The following is a 21,099-nucleotide window of genomic DNA, read 5'->3' on the forward strand; positions in this document are numbered from 1 at the left end:
GATATTTATTCTTTTATTTTCATTTTTTATTTCGACATATGTAGTCACACTTTCTTTTTTACTTCTTACCGACCTTCAATTAGCTAGAGATTACTAAATAAGGAAAGTTATGAAAATTAGAGCTACAGTACTCAAGTGAAAGCAAGAATGTGAAATATACAGATAGAAAACCGGGTCATTAAAAACAGGACCCTACCGGTAAATCTTTTGTCTTCTGCTGGCAGGAGTCAGGCTTAGGCTGTGTTACTACGAATCACTCAAGTCTACCAACATGTCCTACGGCAAAATCCTAATATCACCATCTAGCTTTTAAAAAATATCAAAGCCGCTTCTTAAGAGACTTTTGTTTGTAGATTTGTTCATGTATGACGTGATGAAGAAAGCGATCGATGTACACAAGAACAAACTGCTTGCATTTTCAGATTTTTGTGGCGAATTTCGATATGAAGATTTTTTTTTAAATGTTAAACAAAAAGAATTTTTGCAGTCTACTCGAAACAAAATTTGAACTCCGACGAAGCAAAACCGACTCTAGTGAAACCTTAATCTACCACATAAAGTACGCAAACAAAAAGCCACGTAAAGCGCGTATCGTCACACACAATTTACCTTACATGTTGATTGTACTGATTGTGCCGCCTTCGAATCGGGATGAGATGGAATGCACCGTATATTAGCGGATTAATGAGGCTGTTAGACATCCCGAAGAAAAATATGCCCGTCTGTAGGTCCTCGCCGAGCTGTGTTTTGATAAAGATGGAAGGTTGAATAAAAACGTGAGAATTGTGGTGATGGAATTTAACGCTTCCCTTCCATTACATAAATATCCAGTAATCCATTCCACAGATGGCTACGGCTAACTATGTGCTGTGGCGCGCGATTGACGCGGCTTAATACTTACCCGTTCGGTCGGATTGAGGAACATAAATATTAGCATCATGATGTAGTAGGGCGTCCAGCAGACCATGAAGACCACCACGATGACGACCGATATCCGGAGGGATTTCATCTTGGCTTTGTGTATCAGTCGCTGCCGGTTTGTGTCTGACCGGCGGTAGTACGACCGGTCCAAGACCGTCGTTTCTATCCTGAAGATTTTTTCACTACCTGTAATAATGAACCGAGAGAAAGGGAAGATTTGCGTAAGAAAGTAACTAGTTGTTTATCTTGTTAGATTTTATATGGGAATTCGGGAAGCAAAAATTGATTGTGGGTAATACGATAGTAATTTATTGTGTGTTTTCTTCTACTGAAATATGAATAGATTTATCATCATTTAATTACAGAAAGAATAGGTTTGCCATTTATCTGTTTATTTGACACGGCACGTTGCGTTAGCTCGAAGGTATCATTTTGTATTTTTAATGTGGAATATATTCGCTTTCGTTATAGTGGATCAGGATTAAAATATCATCTAATAAGCCGTGCGAATTTTTGAACGTCAATAATTTCGGTTGAAAATATTGGAAAGACATTATTTACGCTATAAGAGCGATACCTATAAGATTCTTGATTTGGATTTGAAATTGATTTAGCATAAATAACGGAAAATATTATTATGGGTGACGAAATGTGAGACACGAAGAGAAATGTACCATAATAGTCCATGCACAGACTTCTTTAACAATTAAATAACAAATAATATAAAAAATACAATATTTTTTAAACCTATTTAGGGTGCTGGGGAGGTCCTAAGGGCATGTTCAGGAGCGTTCTATTTTATATAGGAGTTTCAAAGTAGAACTGGAACTGAAACATTCAGAGCATGTTCAGGAGTGTTTCATTTCTAGATTCATAATTTTGACAGTTCTATAATATAAAACTGAGAATTATAAAACTAGAACTTGCTGTCCCCAGCAGCAGTTCTAGCGGATGTTCTATTCAATTTAAAATTCATGTCTCGCCATGCCTTCAGCGTTACTGCATTCAAATTAATTTTTCTCCAGCCTATCGGTTCTAAGTATATATGCTGAAAACTTTGCATTAATTTAAAACACAGTTCTAAACGTGTTTTAAAATCAGCAACAAATAGAACTGCGTCGTATAACAGTTTTAAATTTTGAAACAAAACTGTTCGAAATAATAAAACTAAACGCTCTGCTGGGGACGTGAATGTTTCAGTTCCAGTTCTACTTTGAAACTCCTATATAAAATAGAACGCTCCTGAACATGCCCTCACGTCGTGCTGCAAGTCACGAAAGGCTCACTCCTCAGTGCGCAAGAGCAGATGGCCTGCCAAATGAGATATTTGGAGGCGAACTTCGACATTTTCTTCTTCTTAAATTTGTCGTCCATATAGAACTTGCTCTTACCGGTGAAAAACTCTAACCCCGGAATTTGCTTAAAATCGGCTTTTATATACGTTTCGTCGTTCATCACACAGCAGCCATATTTTGTCAGCATCTTCTCGTAGAGCTTCCGTGCCCGAGTTTTAGCCGTCGATTGTTGCCGATCATCGCGGTTTGGGAAGTTCTGTACCTTGTATGTATGTAGTCCAGCTCTCTTCTTTGCATTCTGGACGTAGCTCTGCGACATGCCAATATTTTTAGCCAAATCACGGCTTGAGACGTTGGGATTTGCTTTAATCATCCGCTTCACTTTTCCCTCGGTCTTTTTGTTCTCCGGTCCCGGTTTTCTTCCAGCTCCTTTGCCGCGGTCCAACATCAACCGCTCCTGGAACCGCTTCAACACTCTGGTGAATGTTCAACATTTTTCCCAACTGCCGATGCGACAGGTCAGGAAATTCCAGGTGTTTGGAAAGAATTTGTCCTCTCGACTCTCGTTGGTTCACCTCCATTTCCGTTGAATCGAAAAACACGACTTCGAGTTTAACAGCATGTAAACAATACACATCAATGAGAAAGTGTGCAAAATTTGGTTGATTTTTACCCAATGGTAAAAAAGTTATGCCCTGTTGAATGTGTCGCAATAATTTCGTGTTCGCCTTTTATAGTCGCCAAAAAATACGTCCGTTTGTTCCGCTTAGTGCCCACAGCGCCATCTGGACCTGAGTAGTTGATGCAACAATTCCACGGGTGGAGAATTCTTCACAGAAACACCAGGAAAAAAAAATATTCAGAGCAACACGTTGCTGGTGAGATCGTTTCATGTTATTTTTCAATACTTATGTTATAATGGGTCGTTGGATGTGCAGTCGAGCTGTTGCCTTTATCTCAAGAACATGTGTACTTCTATTGATAAAAACAAGTATATCAAGACAAGTTTCTTCCATAAAAGCACTGCTGGTCAGTAGGAGTCTTGCTAGTATATGGTGGGGATTGGATTTGGCGCTACTAAACCTTTAAAAAACCCATAACTACTAAAGCAGCTCTGACGAAGCGAGTCTGTGCTGCTTCTGCTAAGATCCCAAGATTCCAATAATCGAAGATCTTAGCAAGAAAAGCACTCCAGCCCAACCGGAGTGCCAAACGGCACATCAGGATCGACGCCAGTAACATCCTGATTATGGCATACTGGCCATTGCGAACGACAACGGACAGGACACGGATCACGAAATGGACGGCGATATTGGGCTGACAAGCGTGCTGTTCTACTCCCTGAGTAAGGAAGGATGACACCGATTTGAAATGGCGAGTGGGCTAACAGCACGACTGCCACCGTCCCAACAAAACCCTGGCAGGTCTTCGCGTACGCTCAAAACTTGTCACCATTTAGTTGGTGGTACTAGGTTCGGTTGGAGCATTCCCGATTTTACTCCGATCCGGCTCTGAACACTACTCCCCATGAAGGATAGTGTAAACCCTAGCATGACCTCACTGCTCGTATCGATAATCATGGAATCACGAGACGCGACTAAGTACAACGAGTGGAGATCGCGGCCCGGAGTTGGGACCCAACAAAATGGAGACATCTAATAAACCAAATGAGGACGCGATTGCATTTTCAAGGAGTGGTAAGCTGCAGATATCACCGGTTACGCCGTCGGTAGCCACAGCGAGTACCAGCAGCGGCTTGGTACAGAGTGAGCTAAGAGGAAACCATGAGTTCGTGAAGGACAAGCACAATGTGCACAACAAGGTGAAGCAGCTAGTGACGAGTATCAAATCGACCGTAACAGCTGCTAAACGCGAGCAGAAGACGCTCTTGATGATAGCTGAATTAGTCGAAAAAGCTCTGATGGAAGCCAGAGAAACTGAGGTGACAACTGAAGAGTCACCACAATACTCGTTCGGTGAAAAGAATGAGTAGAGCAAGAGGGCCCGAAAAAAACAGAAGAGCGAGCTGGAGGTCTCCAGAGGAACGTTGGGAAAGACCGTGATTGGCGCATCGTAGAAAGCCAGTAGGCAAAGCAGAGGGAACGGAAGCAAAAGAAAGAAAAGAAGAAGGAACAAAAGAAGAAAGAGAAACGGAAGCCTTCTCGGGAGAGCTACAAGGGCGATGCATTGATCATCCAAGCGAACGATACGACGTCCTACATCGCAATTCTCAAGAAAGTGAGAGATGACCCAGAGTTGAAGGAGCTGAATATCCTTCCGTCAAGAGCTTGACCTACTGCGAGCTCATTGCTAAATCCTTGGGCAGCAAAGCGAACGTGTAAGCTCTGTCACAGGAAGCCGTAATTGAATGCAAGGGTCGAGATAACGACCGTTGAAGAACTGCAGAGTGCACTGATCGAGAAGTGCAAACTGGACGTACCGTTGACTATCTGGATTCGGAAATCGTATGGAGGCACTCAAACGGTGGCGATTCGACTACCAGTGGTCGTTGCCAAACAAACTGGCGCGGACCGGCAAGATAAAAGTCATATGGTCGGTGTGCTCGTCGAAAATCGCTTCGCGAGTTACCAAACAGATGGAGCGATGCTTCTGGTGCTTGGACCTTGGACATCAGGCGAGGAACTGCAAGGGCCCGGACAGGTGTGCATGTGCACTGTGCAGAAAATGCGGATGAAAGGGGCACGTTGCTATAGACTGCAAGGTGCATGATCTGCAAACCGGAGGATGAAAATGACAACACGACGGGCGGCTTCAAATGCACTGCGTGCAGGCCAACAATGATGGAGATAACCCAGTTTAATCTCAATCATTACGACATTGCACAGCAACTGTTGTGGCAGTCGACAACAGAAAGGAAGTGCGACGTTGCAATTATTGCAGAGCCGTATCGTATTTCTCCCAAAAACGGTAACTGGGTGGTGGATAGTGCAGGGATGGCGGTAATACAAGTGATGGGTGGTTTCCCTGTCCAAGAGGTGGTGGATAGCACACACGAAGGCTTTGTGATCGCCAGGATAAATAGTGTATTCGCTTGTAGCTGCTATGCTCCCCCAAGATGGATACCAGAGCAGTACAGTCGGATGCTGGACGCGCTAACCAACTCGTTAGTCGGACGAACATTGGTTGTTATAGGAGGTGACTTCTACGCTTGGGCCGTGGAGTGGGGTAGCAGGCTGACCAACGCAAGAGGAAACTGGAAGTAAGACTGTGCAACGAAGGTTCAGCTAGAACATTCCGTAAAGACGATTCATCATCGACATAACATTCGCTGAAGGATAACATGAATTGTACTGTAACGCGGAGAATGAGAACCGGCGAGCGAAAGCGGAAAATAAAGGACTTAGATAAGGACGTTTTCATGGAAGCATTTCGTGCTGACAGTGTCATTCCAATTCCGACTGCGACTACCGATGAGCTGTCGGAAGCAGTAGCGAGGGCATGTGATGTAATAATGCCGAGGAACTACCGGCATCCGGCGTACTGGTGGAACGAAAAGCTCAGCATACTCCAGGTTGCCTGACCAAAAGCCAGAAGACGCGTTCAGAGAGCAAGATCTGCGGCAGTCACAGAAGAGTGTAAGGTAACATTCCGGGCGGCCGGGGTCGCTTTCAAATGCGAGATAGTGCTAAGCAAGTCCACCTGCTACAAGGAGCTGTGCAGACGCTAACTCCTGGGGCAATGTTTACTGTGTCGTTATGGTCAGGATCAAGGGTCCAATGACGCCAGTCGACAGCGCTGACAAACCAAAAATCATCGTGGAGGGTCTTTTCCCAACGACCCAACCGCATGGCTGCCTACTCCGTACGTTGATGCAGACGGTGTCAATACTGGTGACAATCGAGTCTCTAACGATGAGCTCCTTATAGTGACAAAAGGGCTGAAAGCTCCTGGACCGGATGGTATCCCCAACGTGGTACTGAGGACCGTGATCCTGGTATTTCCGGACATGTTCAGAATAGTCCTACAGAAACGCTATTTCCCGGATATATGGAAGGTTCAGAAGCTGGTGTTGCTGCCAAAACCAGGAAAACCATCAGGAGATCGGCCTATATGCCTGATGGATACTCTTGGTAAACTTCTGGAAAGGGTCATCCTCAAAAGGCTGACGACCTACGCTGAAAGTGACAACAGATTATCGTAGAGGCAGTTCGGGTTCCGGAAAAAGATATCGACGGGGGACGTCATCCGCATAGTGTCAGCTGGGAGGCGATCGCCGTAGCGCTGCACAGACTATCTGAGACTATCTGTGCACGGTTCTAAAACGATTTTTCCAGAACCGAGTACTGGTGTACGAAACGAACATAGGGAAGAGGTTGATTAGTGTCACGGCGGGAGTAACTCGGGGTTCCATACTCGGCCCAACGCTCTGGAATATAATGTACAACGGATTGTTAACACTGGAAGTACCCATGGGAGTTGATATCGTCGGCATTGCAGATGATGTTGTCCTGACAATAACCGGCGAGACCCTTGAGAAGGTGTAGATGTTGATTGCAGAAACAATAGGAATCGTGGAAACCGGGATGGCTGACGTCAAGTTGCGGCTGGCTCACCACAAGACCGAGGTAGTGCTGGTCAGCAACTGTAAAAAAGTCCAGCGTGTGGCGATCGGCCTCGGGGGACAATCCATCTCATCGATACGTTCGCTGAAGCACCTGGGCGTGATGGTCGACGAGCGGTTAAATTACTATAGCCATGTCGACTATGTATGTGAGAAGGCTGCAAGGACAACTAACGCATTGGTAAGGATCATGCCGAATCACGGAGAGGAGCAAGAAGCAGCACGAGACGTCTCCTGGCGGGTGTCTCGTGTCTCAATACTGAGGTTTGGTGTACCGGCCTGGGCTGCACCACTGAACTCAAAGCGGAACCGGACGAAGTTGACAAGCACGTTTCGTCTAATGGCTGTTCGTCTCGCGAGTGCGTACAGAACGATGTCGTCGGAGGCGGTATACGTAATTGCCGGGGTGATTCCCATCTGCATCACTCTGGCTGAGGACTTGGAATGCTACCAGCGGAGAAATGCACGTAATGCAAAGAGACTAGTCCGAGCGGACTCGTTGGCTAAGTGGCAACAAGAGTGGGACAACGCGGAGAAAGCAAGGTGGACCCACCGACTCATCCCAAATGTGTCTGCTTGGGTAAAACATGGAAGGTGAACCTCCATTTGACGCAGTTTTTGTCCGGACACGGATGCTTCCGGGAGTACCTGCATCGATTTGGACACGCTTCGTCCCCCCTTTGCCAGGAGTGTGTGAACGTGCAGGAGACACCGGAACACGTGGTCTTCGAATGCCCTAGATTCGAAGTAATCCGAAGGGGTATGCCTGGTGTGACAGTGGACAATATAGTTGAAGAGATGTGCCACGACGAGCATATCTGAGACGCTGTCAACAGAGTGGTTACGAGTATATTCTCCGAGCGGTCGAGAAAGTGGCAAAGAGGCCAACAAAGCAGCGCCATTGGCTAGAACGCCGCCGTGAAACCATAAATAGGGTTTCGGGAGAAATTCCGCCGCCAGGGGAACTCTCCCACGATGTAGACTAGGTCCACCGCCAAGGACCAGTTTAGTAGTACGCGACATAGCACCGTGTTTGGGTCAACGGGGCACCAGCGAACCGGATGTCAGGCTTCATCGGAATCGCCGGTCCGACCTCGACAGCCTACCGGGCAACGTGAGTAGACTAGTTCAACCGCCGGGATTAGACCGAGTAGACCGCATGGAATAGCTAGCAGTGGGTCGTTGGGGCACCAGTGAACCGGAAGTTACGCTCCACCCGGAATCGCTGGATGGACCACAGGGGACTATAATAACTATATTGATAACTCGGTTAACTGTCACTGGATTGTGCATGAATAGGTTTCAACATCTTTGCTTCATTCTTAAGAAGTAATACAGCTAAAAATCTGGCTTGGAAAATACAAAATACTAGCGTTTTTGCGAAGTGAACAGTCGAGTACAACACACCCTTATTCATCCTACCATTTAAGCGAATACGTTCAATGGAGATAGCAGACACTGCTCTAACTAATGTGTGCAAATGGGTGGGATGAATGAAGGTGCTACGATGATTTAGGGCACAGTTACGCTACATATACAAGAGTAGATTATTTTTCTTCAAGTTGAATATTTCGGATGGGGTCCGGACCCTCCCTTGGATCCGCTCCTGTAACGCGTTAAAAAAGAGGAAAAGGGAAAAAGGCGACCGTGCATGAAAGGTCAAAAAGGTAAAAAGATTCATTAACACTATGAAGCTGGAAAAGTAGCGTACTGCATTATAAGTGCATAACTTAAGTGATACAGTGAATCATCCATCTGTAATCTTTTTCTAATTAAGAGATTTAGCTATAAATGTGGAGGAAACAATATTTTCACCACCCCGCTCTGTTAATTTATCTCTTTGTACTTCTTTTCTCCAAACGATTGTGAAACCATTTTAATCTCAAGTATGGTCACAAAACTTCCACGATCCAAAAGTTTTCTCATTTTCTGTATCATTTCCCCACAAACGACGCTGTGAGAAATATTGGCTTCATTCAGCGACTAATTGAAAACATATTGGCGGCGCTTTTATGAACTGGAACGGCCAGCATCTTTCCAGTATTGCGGAAAGTTTATCACTATAGCAGTGATTCGTTACGAACAGCATGTCAAGAGTTTGGTACTCTCCTGTGCTGTGAAAAGTTTCCTTTGTTTACCGTTTTCAACTCGTGTGAAAATATTACGGAAGGTCAGTTAAATCACGCGTGTTTAGATTAAGAGCAACTTTTATAATCTAAGTGTAAAAATTGAGATCAGCTGAGAATTTAGCATGTTTGTACGGCCTCTCGGTAAAACCAGATGAGGTTCAACTGAGAATGCTTCGAAAGACGACCATCTTTGAAAACGATAAAAGCATTTTTTTCGCTGTTGCTCTTCTATGAAATCCATTAATATATTCGGGGCATTGGTAGAGTACTAATGAGTGATTTTCATGAAGATTTTGCTATCGGCCTGAAAAAAAACTGATTTTTTTGTTTTCTAAGATGGCCGTCTTTCGAGGCTTTCTCAGTTGAACCTTAACCTCCCCTGCTCGATAAGATACCGATGATGTTGTTTGGAGATTCGGGTAGTATACGTTCAAAAACCACTGCATTGGACTACAGTCGTGATTCGCTGGTTGGAGATTTTTTAACTGGACCGCTTTTTAGTTGAACCTCCGCTAGTTGGACCATTGTTCAACTAAAAAGCATCTGAATGTCAAAATCTTATGTCAAATTTACTTTGACAATCAATCTGACAATTATTAGAGATGCGAATAGATGCAATTACACTCCTAACGTCTCCTTTGGAGAGTTTTTGACATCTGTCAGTCGGTCTAACTAACTAAAGAGACTAGAATAACAAAGAGACGCCATCTTAATTCAGTGAAAACAATTCAACTAGCAACCAGGCTACAGGTCACAGGCAACACTGCAAATGTGCAAGCCTCACCAAACTTGTTTGTTGTTATTCCGTTTGTTGCTTCTAACCAATATAAAAATCCGATGCGACTTCTGGTCTGCTGAGTTCCTCGGCCAGCTAAAACATAGTTATATCCGCAGGAATCGTATTTTGCAGCAGCATATAATTTTTATCTTTAAAATCTTTAGTAATTTTAATTAATTGCATAACAATACTTCCTTAAAAACAATGCCACATAATGCTAAACATTTACGATTGACAACTCTCTTGTTCGTTTGAAATGACAGTGACAGTAGAATTGGAATTCCAAACGGAACATGGCGTCTCTTTGTTATTCTAGTCTCTTTATAACTAACGAATCGAATTCGTTAGTTGGACAGCAGAGGTGTGGCCCAACCAGCGAATCACGATTGTATATAGAAAATCTGTCCATCTCCGGTTGCCTGCCAAGACATTTTCCTGTGCAATTTAATTTTCCTTCAGAGCGTCAGCTTTAAACCGCAGCCTAGTTGTAGGTCTCCCACACACCCAAGCCGGTGTTAAGCGGTTGGCGGTCATTTTCCCCCCAATCGGAAAGATGGTCGAGCGAACAGATGTTACTACCAAAACTTCAACAACAAGCCGCAAGAAAACTTTTCTAACTGGCTGCCATATTGAACCGACAGGCGGCACTAGTTGGACCAAAAAAAGGGGAAAGAATAAATAATAGCTCCGACGGGGAAACAGTAAATTTAAAAAGTTTTGCCAAATATTTTATGTGTGGTGTTATTATTTTTCCCGATTCGCGTTAGCTTAGATATTTTGTGGTTTCTTTCACACTGAAAATACACATACTTGAAAACTTCTGTTGTAGGAACGACATTAAAATACCTTTTAGCTTTTAGCAAGCGGCTATTCGCAGAGTACAAATTAATTAAACCAATACAAATAAGCCGGTAACTGAAGCCATGATTCCATTAGAGTACCCCGGGGTTATTCCCTAGGCAGGCGGCTTTATAGCTAACAAACTGTTGCGCTTTTGGACAGACGTAACTCTCGAATATTGATGGTGCGTTTCGTGGTGCTTCATTGTGAAAGAAGCGGGCGAAAGCACGATTAAGTGGCACAAGTTGTAATGCATAATAATGTGGTACGTTGTGCTGGTTGCAAAGTTAATTGAAATTCTCCAGACTGGCCGGCAAATAGTGAATGAATAATCGGTTGGAAAATTAATTAGGGTTCTTATTTACATCGATCGGTGTGTTTGTCCTTGAGTAACGAACGAAAGTACAGTTGCTCATCGGACGCCATCTGTTGGGAGGCCCATGTGCGGTGTGCTGCAGGTTTGTGCATCTTTAAATCGCTTATAGTCTTCTGCTGATTAAATTTTGCAAGAAGCGCTAATCATACTTCGTGAAACCTGTTGAATTATATTAAAATGTAAAGGTCGGCTGAAAACTTTATGCGCAAAATTTGGACGAGGTTGTTTGGCGTAAGAAACACTTACAAACTTCTTTTCTTGTGGGACATCACGCTTGATTAGGGTTTTGCCCAGGGCCAGGAACACAATAGTGTCACCGTTTTTGGAGCTAGCGTCAATCTGGCACTAAGATGGTGTCGGATTCTGATGAGACGAAGTGGAAATAAAGATCCCAATATAATTCAAGAGCTTCCAATATAATTTGTGAATGAATTTTCAAAACCTATCAAAACTATCGACATCTCAGGACTTGAGACTTGACAGCCAGAAATTGTTTTTTTTTGAAAGCGCGCTGCCCACCCCTGACTCGATTCCTATAGTCCCTCTAGGAGTCTCTTCTCCAAATTTGAATTAAACCGGACAAATTTAGCTACCGAGCCAACGTGTTCGAAGTTTATATGGGATTTTTCGACAATTTAGATGGAGAAAGCACACTAAGTTGCATTATTGGGGGTCTTTCGGTTCCTCTTCTCTCGCATTTTCGTTCATGTCCATGTCATCATCGGTACTGCATCCATGTTGCTCACGGTCGGATGTTCTTATTTGTTGTTTGTGCTAACGGGCCGCTATTGTAAATCCTTCTTCATCGGTATTTGATTCGTTATTGGTGGTGTTGGTTTGGAAGCATTTGCTGTAATCGTTGTTACTTCGATGTTGGTAATGTCAGTTGGTTTAGTGGTACTGGGTTCGATCGTTGTTGAGCTGGGGTTGGTGAATGCCCGGTCCGCAGTCGTTGGTTTACCAACCGGTTGTAGTTTAGCATACGACGACTGTATACCGGCTTTGGTCGTATCACATGGAATCCTTAGCAGTCTCTGCGCAAGGTTTCCCTGGTTGTAGCGGCTGATCACAATATTGACATGTAGGAATCTGCCCTGGGTACGTGATTAGTGTTCGTTGAGAATATTCAACACCTTGAGGTGATGTGCATGTGAAAGTCAAATAAGAGGGAATGGGTTTTGTCGGACGCATTCTCACCACACGAACACCGTTGCGGACTCCTGGGAAGAAGTTCCTCTAAGTATCTTCCGTAACACTATTCACCTCTATGTATTTTGACATGATTTTTTTGATAACGGAGGAATAAGTACGTAGTGCCAGGTAACGTATCTTTATTTCAATACTATCAACATCTATATACGTTGGGATACTGTATAAAATGTCATTACATTCGACGACGTGTTTCATGTTGTTCTGAGAAATGAATGATTCTGCTTGACTAATGTTTTTGGACATAATCAGTACCGCATGACGTAAGTGATGGAATTGCACCGCATTAACTTCTGCTACGTTGAGCTTCATGTTCACTTTCAACATTTGCTCCACTTCACGAATTGATTGCCTTACCGGACATTTTGAGAAGTCCACAGCGACACAGTTTGCCCGCAACGGGACATACTCTTGCTTTGTATTGTCACTCATTGTTTGTTCACGTTTCACACACTAGGTAGAAGAAACTAATTTTTGCCTTTGCAAATAGCAGCAGAGCGATTTCTAGCGTCTGAACTGAGCGAGCTGAGAAACCGAACTGACATTTATATACTGTCGAATAGGTGTGCTTACTTCAAGAAATAGATTAAGGTTGTTTCTCGGACTTCATCGTTACTCAACATCTCTCGTATGCAGTCAAGTTCGTCACAGATGGGGCAGGTGATCAGGATGTGGTCTGTGGTCAGGCGGACCAGGTACGACTCACATTCTTGGGGATCGGCTGTTTGCTCAATACTTGTTGTTCTCTTCAGTTTATCCGGTCATTCCATTTTTCGGTTGTGTTTTTTATTTTCCGTGTAAAGAGCTTCCCAGCAATTTAGTTTGTTAAGTATCTCAGACGGTTCTGTCGATTAAGTTACAGATGTCGTGTCCGGGAATGTCTTTAGGTTCTTTTCTTCCCACACTAGTGAGACGGTCGGCCTCGCGGGGAGGGAGCAACTGCCTTGACTTGTGGTCCTATTTCTAGATGTGGGCGCTACTCGAGTTTCTGGGAATCTTCTGTTAGAAGAGTTGTCTATCGGTGATGAGAGCGATCGCATTTTGTTTGACGCAGCAGCAGGTGTATTTCGATGCGCTGGGTTGTAGTCATCGTCATCATTGTCATACTCCGAATTGACGTATAGCAGTGTCGCTTGTGGGTTCTCCCAAAAGATTATGGGAGATGTAGCATGTAGTGTGGTGCGGCTATCGCTGCCAGAGTAAGGTTGGTAACGTTCTTCATACTTACTACCATTCGTCGAAAGCGTAGACATGGATTCGCTCGCTAGTTGCACTCCCACTGAAGAGAGCAAAGGAGGTATTGTACTTTCCTCATCTTTAAACTTATTGTAAGTTGAATCCGTTTTGTGTTGCTGAGGAAGGACTTTCTTTACATACTGTCTTACTCGAAGTGCATAATAGTCCACTGAAATGTTGTACAATTCTAGATTGTCATCCGAGTTCTCAATGGTTACATTCTCATCCGAATTTTATTGGCTGTTGATAGGATCGATTATGATGGTTTGCCTTTTTGGTGGTGGACTTTCGTCAGCTTTCATTTTGCAGTGTGCCGATGTTCATTGTGGAGTTTGTCGGAGAAGATCGTCTGGTATGGTTTCCTACCTGTTTTTTATTTCTTTATTCTTTATTTCGCGGCTGATGCCAACGTGAAATTTTGTTTTGAGCTTCTTGTTGGTTGACTGACTTGTGCAGTAGTATTTCGTTACTTGTTGTTGGCCGAGATTTTATTGCTTAGATCGAATGTGGAATGCTAGTTTTATGATATAGTTTTCCATCTTCTGTAGCTCTTTGTCTTTTTCATTGATCGCCTGGGTAAGTTTATCCATTTGTTCATCCTTCTTAGTCATCATCTTAACTCTTACGTCCTCAACCCCCATTTCATTGCAAATGTTAAATTTCAAAATAATAGTTCTCAGCCGCATTCCAACCAAATTTGATGCGGTTTTTTGGAAACGATTAAAATTTGTCCAGTTTTAAGAAGTGAGGCCACCTTTCCGAAACTGACCGTAATTCCGGATATATTGGTGGGAGTACTGGGGTTACCCCCTTTCCGAAAAGCAAACAACTTTCATGGCGGTCTTCAAACCAGTCGTGCGACCCACAAAACGTTATGATTTTGTGAAATAAATGCATTGACCAACATTCTGAGGGGTTTTGGTCAAATTGGTCACAACCCAGGGTATTTCGGGAACCTCCGGCAAAGAGGACACTTTTCGACTGTTTATAAACCCGTCTTGTGGGGTGCCAAACTTTATAATTTGCAAAACAAGTGCACTGGAGACCATTTTGAGAGTTTTTGGGTCAAATTGGATACACTCTGGGATCTTCCGGGAACCTGGTTCCTCCGGTAAAAAGGGACGATATTCGACTGGTTTCAAAACCCGTCTTGCGCACTTCAAGCTTCATGATTTTGCAAAACAAGCACACTGAAAGACATTTTGAGAGCATTTGGATGAAATGGCCCCACTCCGGTGTAATTCGGGAACTGGGTTCTTCCGGCAAAGTGGAAAGTTTTGGACCCTTTTGAAACCCTGTCTTGTGGCATGTCAAACTTCATGAATTTGCGAAACAAGTGCGCCAAAAGACATTTTGAAGGTTTTTGGTCTAATTGGCCACACTTCGGGGTATTCCGGAAACCTGGCCCCTCCGGAAAAGAGGACAATTTTGGACTGGTTGCAGAACCCGTCTTGCGGCACGTCAAATTTCATGATTTTGCTCCAGTGCACTGGAGGTCATATTGAGTTTTTGGGCGAATTGACAACAACCCGGGTATTCCGGGAACTTGGATATTCGACAAAGAGGACACATTTCAACCAATTATAAAACCCGTCACTCCGCAATGTCAAACTGCATAATTTTGTGCAACCAGTGAACTGGAGAACATTTGAGGGTTTTTGGTTGAATTGGATACACCTCGGGATATTCCAGAGCTCTGGTCCCTCCAGCAAAAAGGACAATTTTTGACCAGTTTTAAAACCTGTCATGCGATATGTAAAACTTCATGATTACAATACAAGTACACGAAATGATATTCTGATGGCTTTTGGTCTATTTTGCCACATTCCCAGGGTATTCCTCCGACAAAGAAGACATTTTCGACCCTTTTGAAACATTGTCTTGCGACATGTCAAAGTTCATCATTTTGTAAAAATAATGTGCACTGGGAGATATTTTGAGGGCTTTGGTTGAATTGACCACAGCTTGGAGTATTCTGGGATCCTGTTTCCTTAGAGAAAAGGAACATCTTTCGACCAGTTGGCGCCTTGCGACTTGTTTAACGTCATGATTTTGCAAATCAATCATATATTCCTATATTTTAAGGTATTTTGTTCGAATTGCACCAAACCCAAATTTTCATTTGATTCTTCCTGAAAAGAAAAGTATTCTCGGTCCGTTGTGAAACCAGTTTTGTGTCGCGTGTTAATTAACATGAAAGCAGACCATCGCATTTGCAAAATCGTGAAGTTGGACATGACGCAAGACGGGTTTTATAACGGGTTGAAAAGTGTCCTCTTTACTGGAGGAAATAGGTTGTCGGAATATCCCTGATTGTGGCCAATTATACCAAAAGCTTTCTAAATATTTTGCAGTGTACTTGTTTTGCAAAACCATGAAGTTTGACCTATCGCTGACAGGTTTTAAAATTGGTCGAAGATTGCCAGAAGGACCAGATTTCCGAAATATCCCGGAGTGTATCCAATTTGGCCAAAAAACCCTCAAATATTCTCCAGTTCACTGGTTGCGCAAAATTACGAAGTTTGACACCCCGCAGGACGGGTTTTATAATCGGTTGAAAAGTACCCTCTTTGTCGGATAACCAGACTCTCGGAATACCTCGGGTTGTGGCCAATTCGCCCAAAATCTCAAAATGACCTCCAGTGTACTTGTTTTTCAAAATTATAAAGTTGAACAAGTCGCAAGACGGGTTTTATAACTGGTTGAACATTGTCCTCTTTGCCGGAGGAGCTAGGTTCCCGGAATACCCCAGGGTGTGGTCAATTAGACCAAAAACCCCCAAAATGTCCTTCAGTTAACTTGCTTAGCAAAATCATGAAATTTACCTTGTCGCAAGACGGGTTTTGCAACCAGTCGAAAATTGTCCTCTTTGCCGGAGGGACAAGGTTTCCGGAATACCCCGGAGTCTGGTCAATTAGACCAAAAACCCTCAAAATGTTTTTATCGTACTTGTTTCGCAAATTCATGCAGTTTGACATGCCGCAAAACAGGGTTGCAAAAGGGTCCAAAACTTTCCACTTTATCGGAGGAGCCAGGTTCCCGGAATACCACGGAGTGTGGAAATTTCGTCCAAATGCTCTCAAAATATCTTTCAGTGCGCTTGTTTTTTAAAATCATGAGGTTTGAAGTGCGCAAGACAGGTTTTGAAACCAGTCGAAAATCGTCCCTTTTTACCGGAGGAACCATGTTCCCGGAAGATCCCGGGGTGTGTCAAATTTGACCAAAAACCCTTAATATGTTCTCCAGTGCACTTGTTTTGCAAAATTATAAAGTTTGACACCCCGCTAGACGGGTTTATAATCAGTTGAAAAGTGTCCTCTTTGCCGGAGGAACCAGGTTCCCAAAATACCGCGGGTAGTGGCCAATTCGACAAAATCTCTCAGAATGTTGGTCAATGCGTTTGTTTTACAAAATCACAACGTTTTGTGTGTCGCAAGACTGGTTTGAAGACTGCCATGAATGTTTTTGGCTTTTCGGAAAGGGGGTAACCCCAGCACTTTCAATAATATATGCGGAACTACGGTCAGTTTCGGAAAGGTGGCCTCGGTTCCGTTTCCAAAAAACCTTCCATCAAGTTTGGTTGGAACGTGGCTGAGAACCATTATTTTGATATTTAACATTCTCAATGAAATGGGGGTTGGGGACGTAAGAGTTATGGCATCGATCTTGTTTTGCTCTTTTTAGCGCACCAAATTCGTTTTGCTAGTCCATACATTCTGGTAGGCGCCTACCTGATGGCAAGGAAGCCCCCCCCCCGCTGAAGGAGGCCATCGTACTGTGTGGCCTTCCCTCTCTAAAGGTTTGTCAGCTTTACACGCTTTCAGAAAGGATTCGCCTTCAGATTCGTAGAAATGTGGCCAACAGTCACCTGTTGCCTACCCCAGACAGTTGCTTTTTAGCAGTTTCGCAGCTTATTCCCGAATCCCCTCACGTCAACCCGCGGTTGTTAACTAATTCTCGGAGGGAACGCACGGTTACCCACAATTTGTTACTTGAATGGAAGCGCACGGTGGTTCACTTTTGTACACTGGAAACGCACTGAAGTCCACTTTACAAGTCTGTTCTCCTGGTATGTAACCGCAATAAGCAATCACAATTATATTTTTTATTTTGGAAATAGTCTTTCGCACATCGTCTGTCCTAATTCAATTATCTTCTTTACTAGTTTGTACTGATAATAATACCACAAAGTGCTTTTTCCATCTGTAAGTCCCTCCCGTATGATTTGTCAACAGATTCTCGACTACTGCATTGATCAGAAACAGTGGCGGGATACTTCTCCTTCTCTAGTTTAGTTTGAGTTTAGTTATTGTGGTTTTTATCATCATCGCATCGAATGAGTAGTTCGCCTAAACACGAAGAAAGTTAGAAATTGAGCAACAAGGGGGAAAGTGACCATACGTCCCGGACTATGCGGGACAGTCCCGGAATTCAAGGTCTTGTCCCGCATGGTAAAAAGTCCCGGAAAGTGTTCCGCGTGTACCAAAATACTGAATTTTAGATTCTAAAATAACAATATTGTACAAAACACTCATAAAAGTTTTGAGTCGTGCTGAATAATTTCCAAACTACGTGGTGAATGTGTAAATTGATCCAATTTATACTGATTGCCTTTCCGACTTTTAATGTGAGTCAGGTTATGAATCTTTACGAAAAATAAGAAGTCTTTCACAAGTTGTGCAACTATTTGAGATTACATCTTTAATATGTTTATTGAGTGCGTCCCGCATTGGTCCTGAATACATCTGGTCACTTTTAAGGGCCACTGGTGATGGTATTTGAATGGAGGCCATTACTGCTTCAACGTTGCATTTCCGTAGGGGATATATTTACGAAAATGCAAACTTTATGGGTCAACTATTTAGGCGATAGAACGTTTTTCTTCCGACCACGAAAGATTCTGCGATGAATAGTGAAATAAATAAAACAAATGGAAGCCACACTGCTACGTTAGAGGCAATTCAATTATCTCTCGTTTATTTACCATCTCTTGACATTGTATTTCATTTATATGGATTTCAAAGTTTTTTTTTTCGAATTTCGCTTTCCCTCAGCTGTGCTAGAAGAAATGTCATGTAAATAAAACCGCTGTTCCGATGGATACACATAGGGTAAATCGCCTATTTGCAATCAATAGAATTCGTATAAATTGGCATCAGCATCTGTACTTCGTTCCGAAGAACCAATCCAATAACAAAAATGGCTTGAGAATGGTGAACTACTCCCGTTTGAGCGCAACTGAAACTCGAATCGAATGCCCTAATTATCGCACTACCATTTAAGTCAATCCATTGAACAAAGATTGCAGACACTGCCCTAACCGACGACTTGAAATAGGTAGGGTGATGACAGAAACAGGACGAAAGTAGGCTCATGACCCTAGTTGCAGTATCAGGAATCACTAACAACATTAGCAAACCGGCAAAAACATTAGGGATTATGTTCCGATTATTGGCATAGTATCTTTGCTCGGGTATTGTTTTGGCTCAAAGGTCGAAAAAAGGAACAGATACTGGTTTTTGGGTTGGCAGTCACGCGTGCGCTCATATTTGCTTTTCTTAGCAGTCAGTTTAAATGTTGTTGTTGAAAAAGGATACCGTAATTCGTGGGAAAATTAGTCACTTTACTAAAAGAACAACATACTAGTAACCAAGTAGATTCTATTATTTTAATTTTTACCGCAAGTTTCGCGAACACATTCGAAAGGTATTATGATTGGGAAGTTTTTGTTTTAGATATTCTTTCCTTGATTTCGGTGTAACATTGATCAGCAAAATTGTTGGATCGAAAACAGAAATATTGCACCAAAAAATAATTGCATGCGAATGATTTAAATGATGTTAAACCATCTTTCTGTTATTTAAAACCTGATCAGGGAAATTTTTAAATAGCGTTTCATGCAAATACACGGGATTGTGTGCGCTGATCGAAAATTTGAATCGTACCTTCTCTAATATAAATTTATGTGTACAAAAGTTTTTTCACTGACAACATAGTTACACAATACGTAAGATAAACATGTTTAGAATAGAATAAGTTTCCAGTTATGATTATTATTTTGGACAAAAATGTGCTAGTTTAAATTTACTAAAGAAATCTCATATGATGAATCTTACCCTGCTGATGAAAGATACCCCCTTTTACGGTACACGGTGTTGTGCATCTATAGCACAACATAAATACAAAGCTATCAACGTTGGACACATATCGTCGTTGTTGTGCTATCTTTTGACAAACACCATTTTGGGGTAAACTAAGTTAGATATACCACATTACTTGTCTAAAAAATCTCTACAAAGTGGCGTTTTCAGAATTTTGACATTCTGCTTGGTTACTGAGCTATAGCGAGAAACGTGCTGAGGAATCTTGAGTTTTTTGCTTCAAATGACTGCGGCTGAAGATTAGCTCAAATTATCGTGATGCATAAGATGTATTTATGTTTAAAACTATCTGAAAAACAAACAACAGTGGCATAATCATTTTGAAAACAAAAATACACAAATTGTGAGAAAAATCCAGTTTTAGTTTTAAACAGGAAATATGGCATATTTGGCAACACTGTAACCGAAAATAACTATTTTTCTAGATTTCCTGACTAATTTCCTTCAAAATGCATCTCACCGATTATTTATAGACCAAATGAAGTAAATGATATGAATAAAAGTCAATAATTGATGCTTTTTTTCTATGGAAAATTTTCCATGCACGATTATGACACGCCATACAAATTTTGTCATCAAAACAATACCTATAATACGTGCTAGTGCGACTTTTATTTACATGTTTAGTAAATACTCGAAACATAGTCAACCTATCTTCGTAATATTTGAGAGATTAATATACACATCTCTGTACAGAATAAATAGAAGCATCAAATGTCTTCTTTGAATTGTTTGTATCATTTATAAGTTTCAAACTTTACACTTTACAACTTTTTAAAAATCGTTTTTCTCGAAATGTGATAAATTGCGCTTGTCTTAAGATAGCACAACAGCGACGATATGGCAGCATGTTTCGAGAAGAGTCAGACTTTCGGAAAGAAAGAATTAATTGGAATTTAATTTACTGTCCTTCGTTGATTGCATGGTTGTATCTGAATTGCTAGTGAATCCTACATGGGTTTATTACGTTAGCTCATTTTAGAGTAGTGAAGAATATAGGGGAACGGTGCCTAAGACAGACACCTTAAGGTTAAAGAGAAAATTCGAGTCATCCATGGATGCATTGCTCGCAAATTGAACGTAAACCGTGATTTGCGATCATGTTGCATAAATATAAGAAATTATACTAATAAAATTTCAAACAGGAATATGTTTAAAATGGGTATGAAAAAGAGGCCCAAAATCGTCATTTCAAAAGTGGTATGGGAAAGATAGACACCTGAGATAGATAAGATGAACATGCAGCATTGATAAAGATGGACAGACATAGGATAAGGGCAGAGTGAGATACTTCTCAATCAATAAATTTTGCTTTCTGTCAGTCCATTACAATGTAGCGATATCAAAAAGGGTATGCAATTCGACGGCATGCTGTTTTGTTTTAAAGTAAGAAATATGTCCATTTTTCCCAACCCTACTGTGTCTGACGTGTATTTTTTTGCCTAAAAAGTGCTAAAATACCCAGTACCTGATGCCCGCTTAGCAATATTTCGCGAGATCAACGATTTTCTGGTTCTAATCATTATTTTCTACTATCTTAAAATTATATCCATTACAATGCAGTCGAAAAAA

General features: G+C 42.2%; 1 protein-coding gene across 1 annotated transcript in view; it reads right to left on the reverse strand.

The window, feature by feature from the left end:
* Window positions 1-605: 605 nt before the first annotated feature.
* LOC131680643 (gonadotropin-releasing hormone receptor) overlaps window positions 606-21,099 on the reverse strand; it is a 115,663-nt gene continuing 95,169 nt past the window's right edge. Inside the window, exons 3-4 of the mRNA XM_058961358.1 lie at window positions 902-1,107; window positions 606-740 (exon numbers count right to left, since the gene is read on the reverse strand). Coding sequence (XP_058817341.1) covers window positions 606-740; window positions 902-1,107 — 341 coding nt within the window. The remainder of the gene's footprint in view (window positions 741-901; window positions 1,108-21,099) is intronic.

Source organism: Topomyia yanbarensis, chromosome 2 (assembly GCF_030247195.1).
Source record: "Topomyia yanbarensis strain Yona2022 chromosome 2, ASM3024719v1, whole genome shotgun sequence".
Classification (NCBI taxonomy): Eukaryota; Metazoa; Arthropoda; class Insecta; order Diptera; family Culicidae; genus Topomyia; species Topomyia yanbarensis.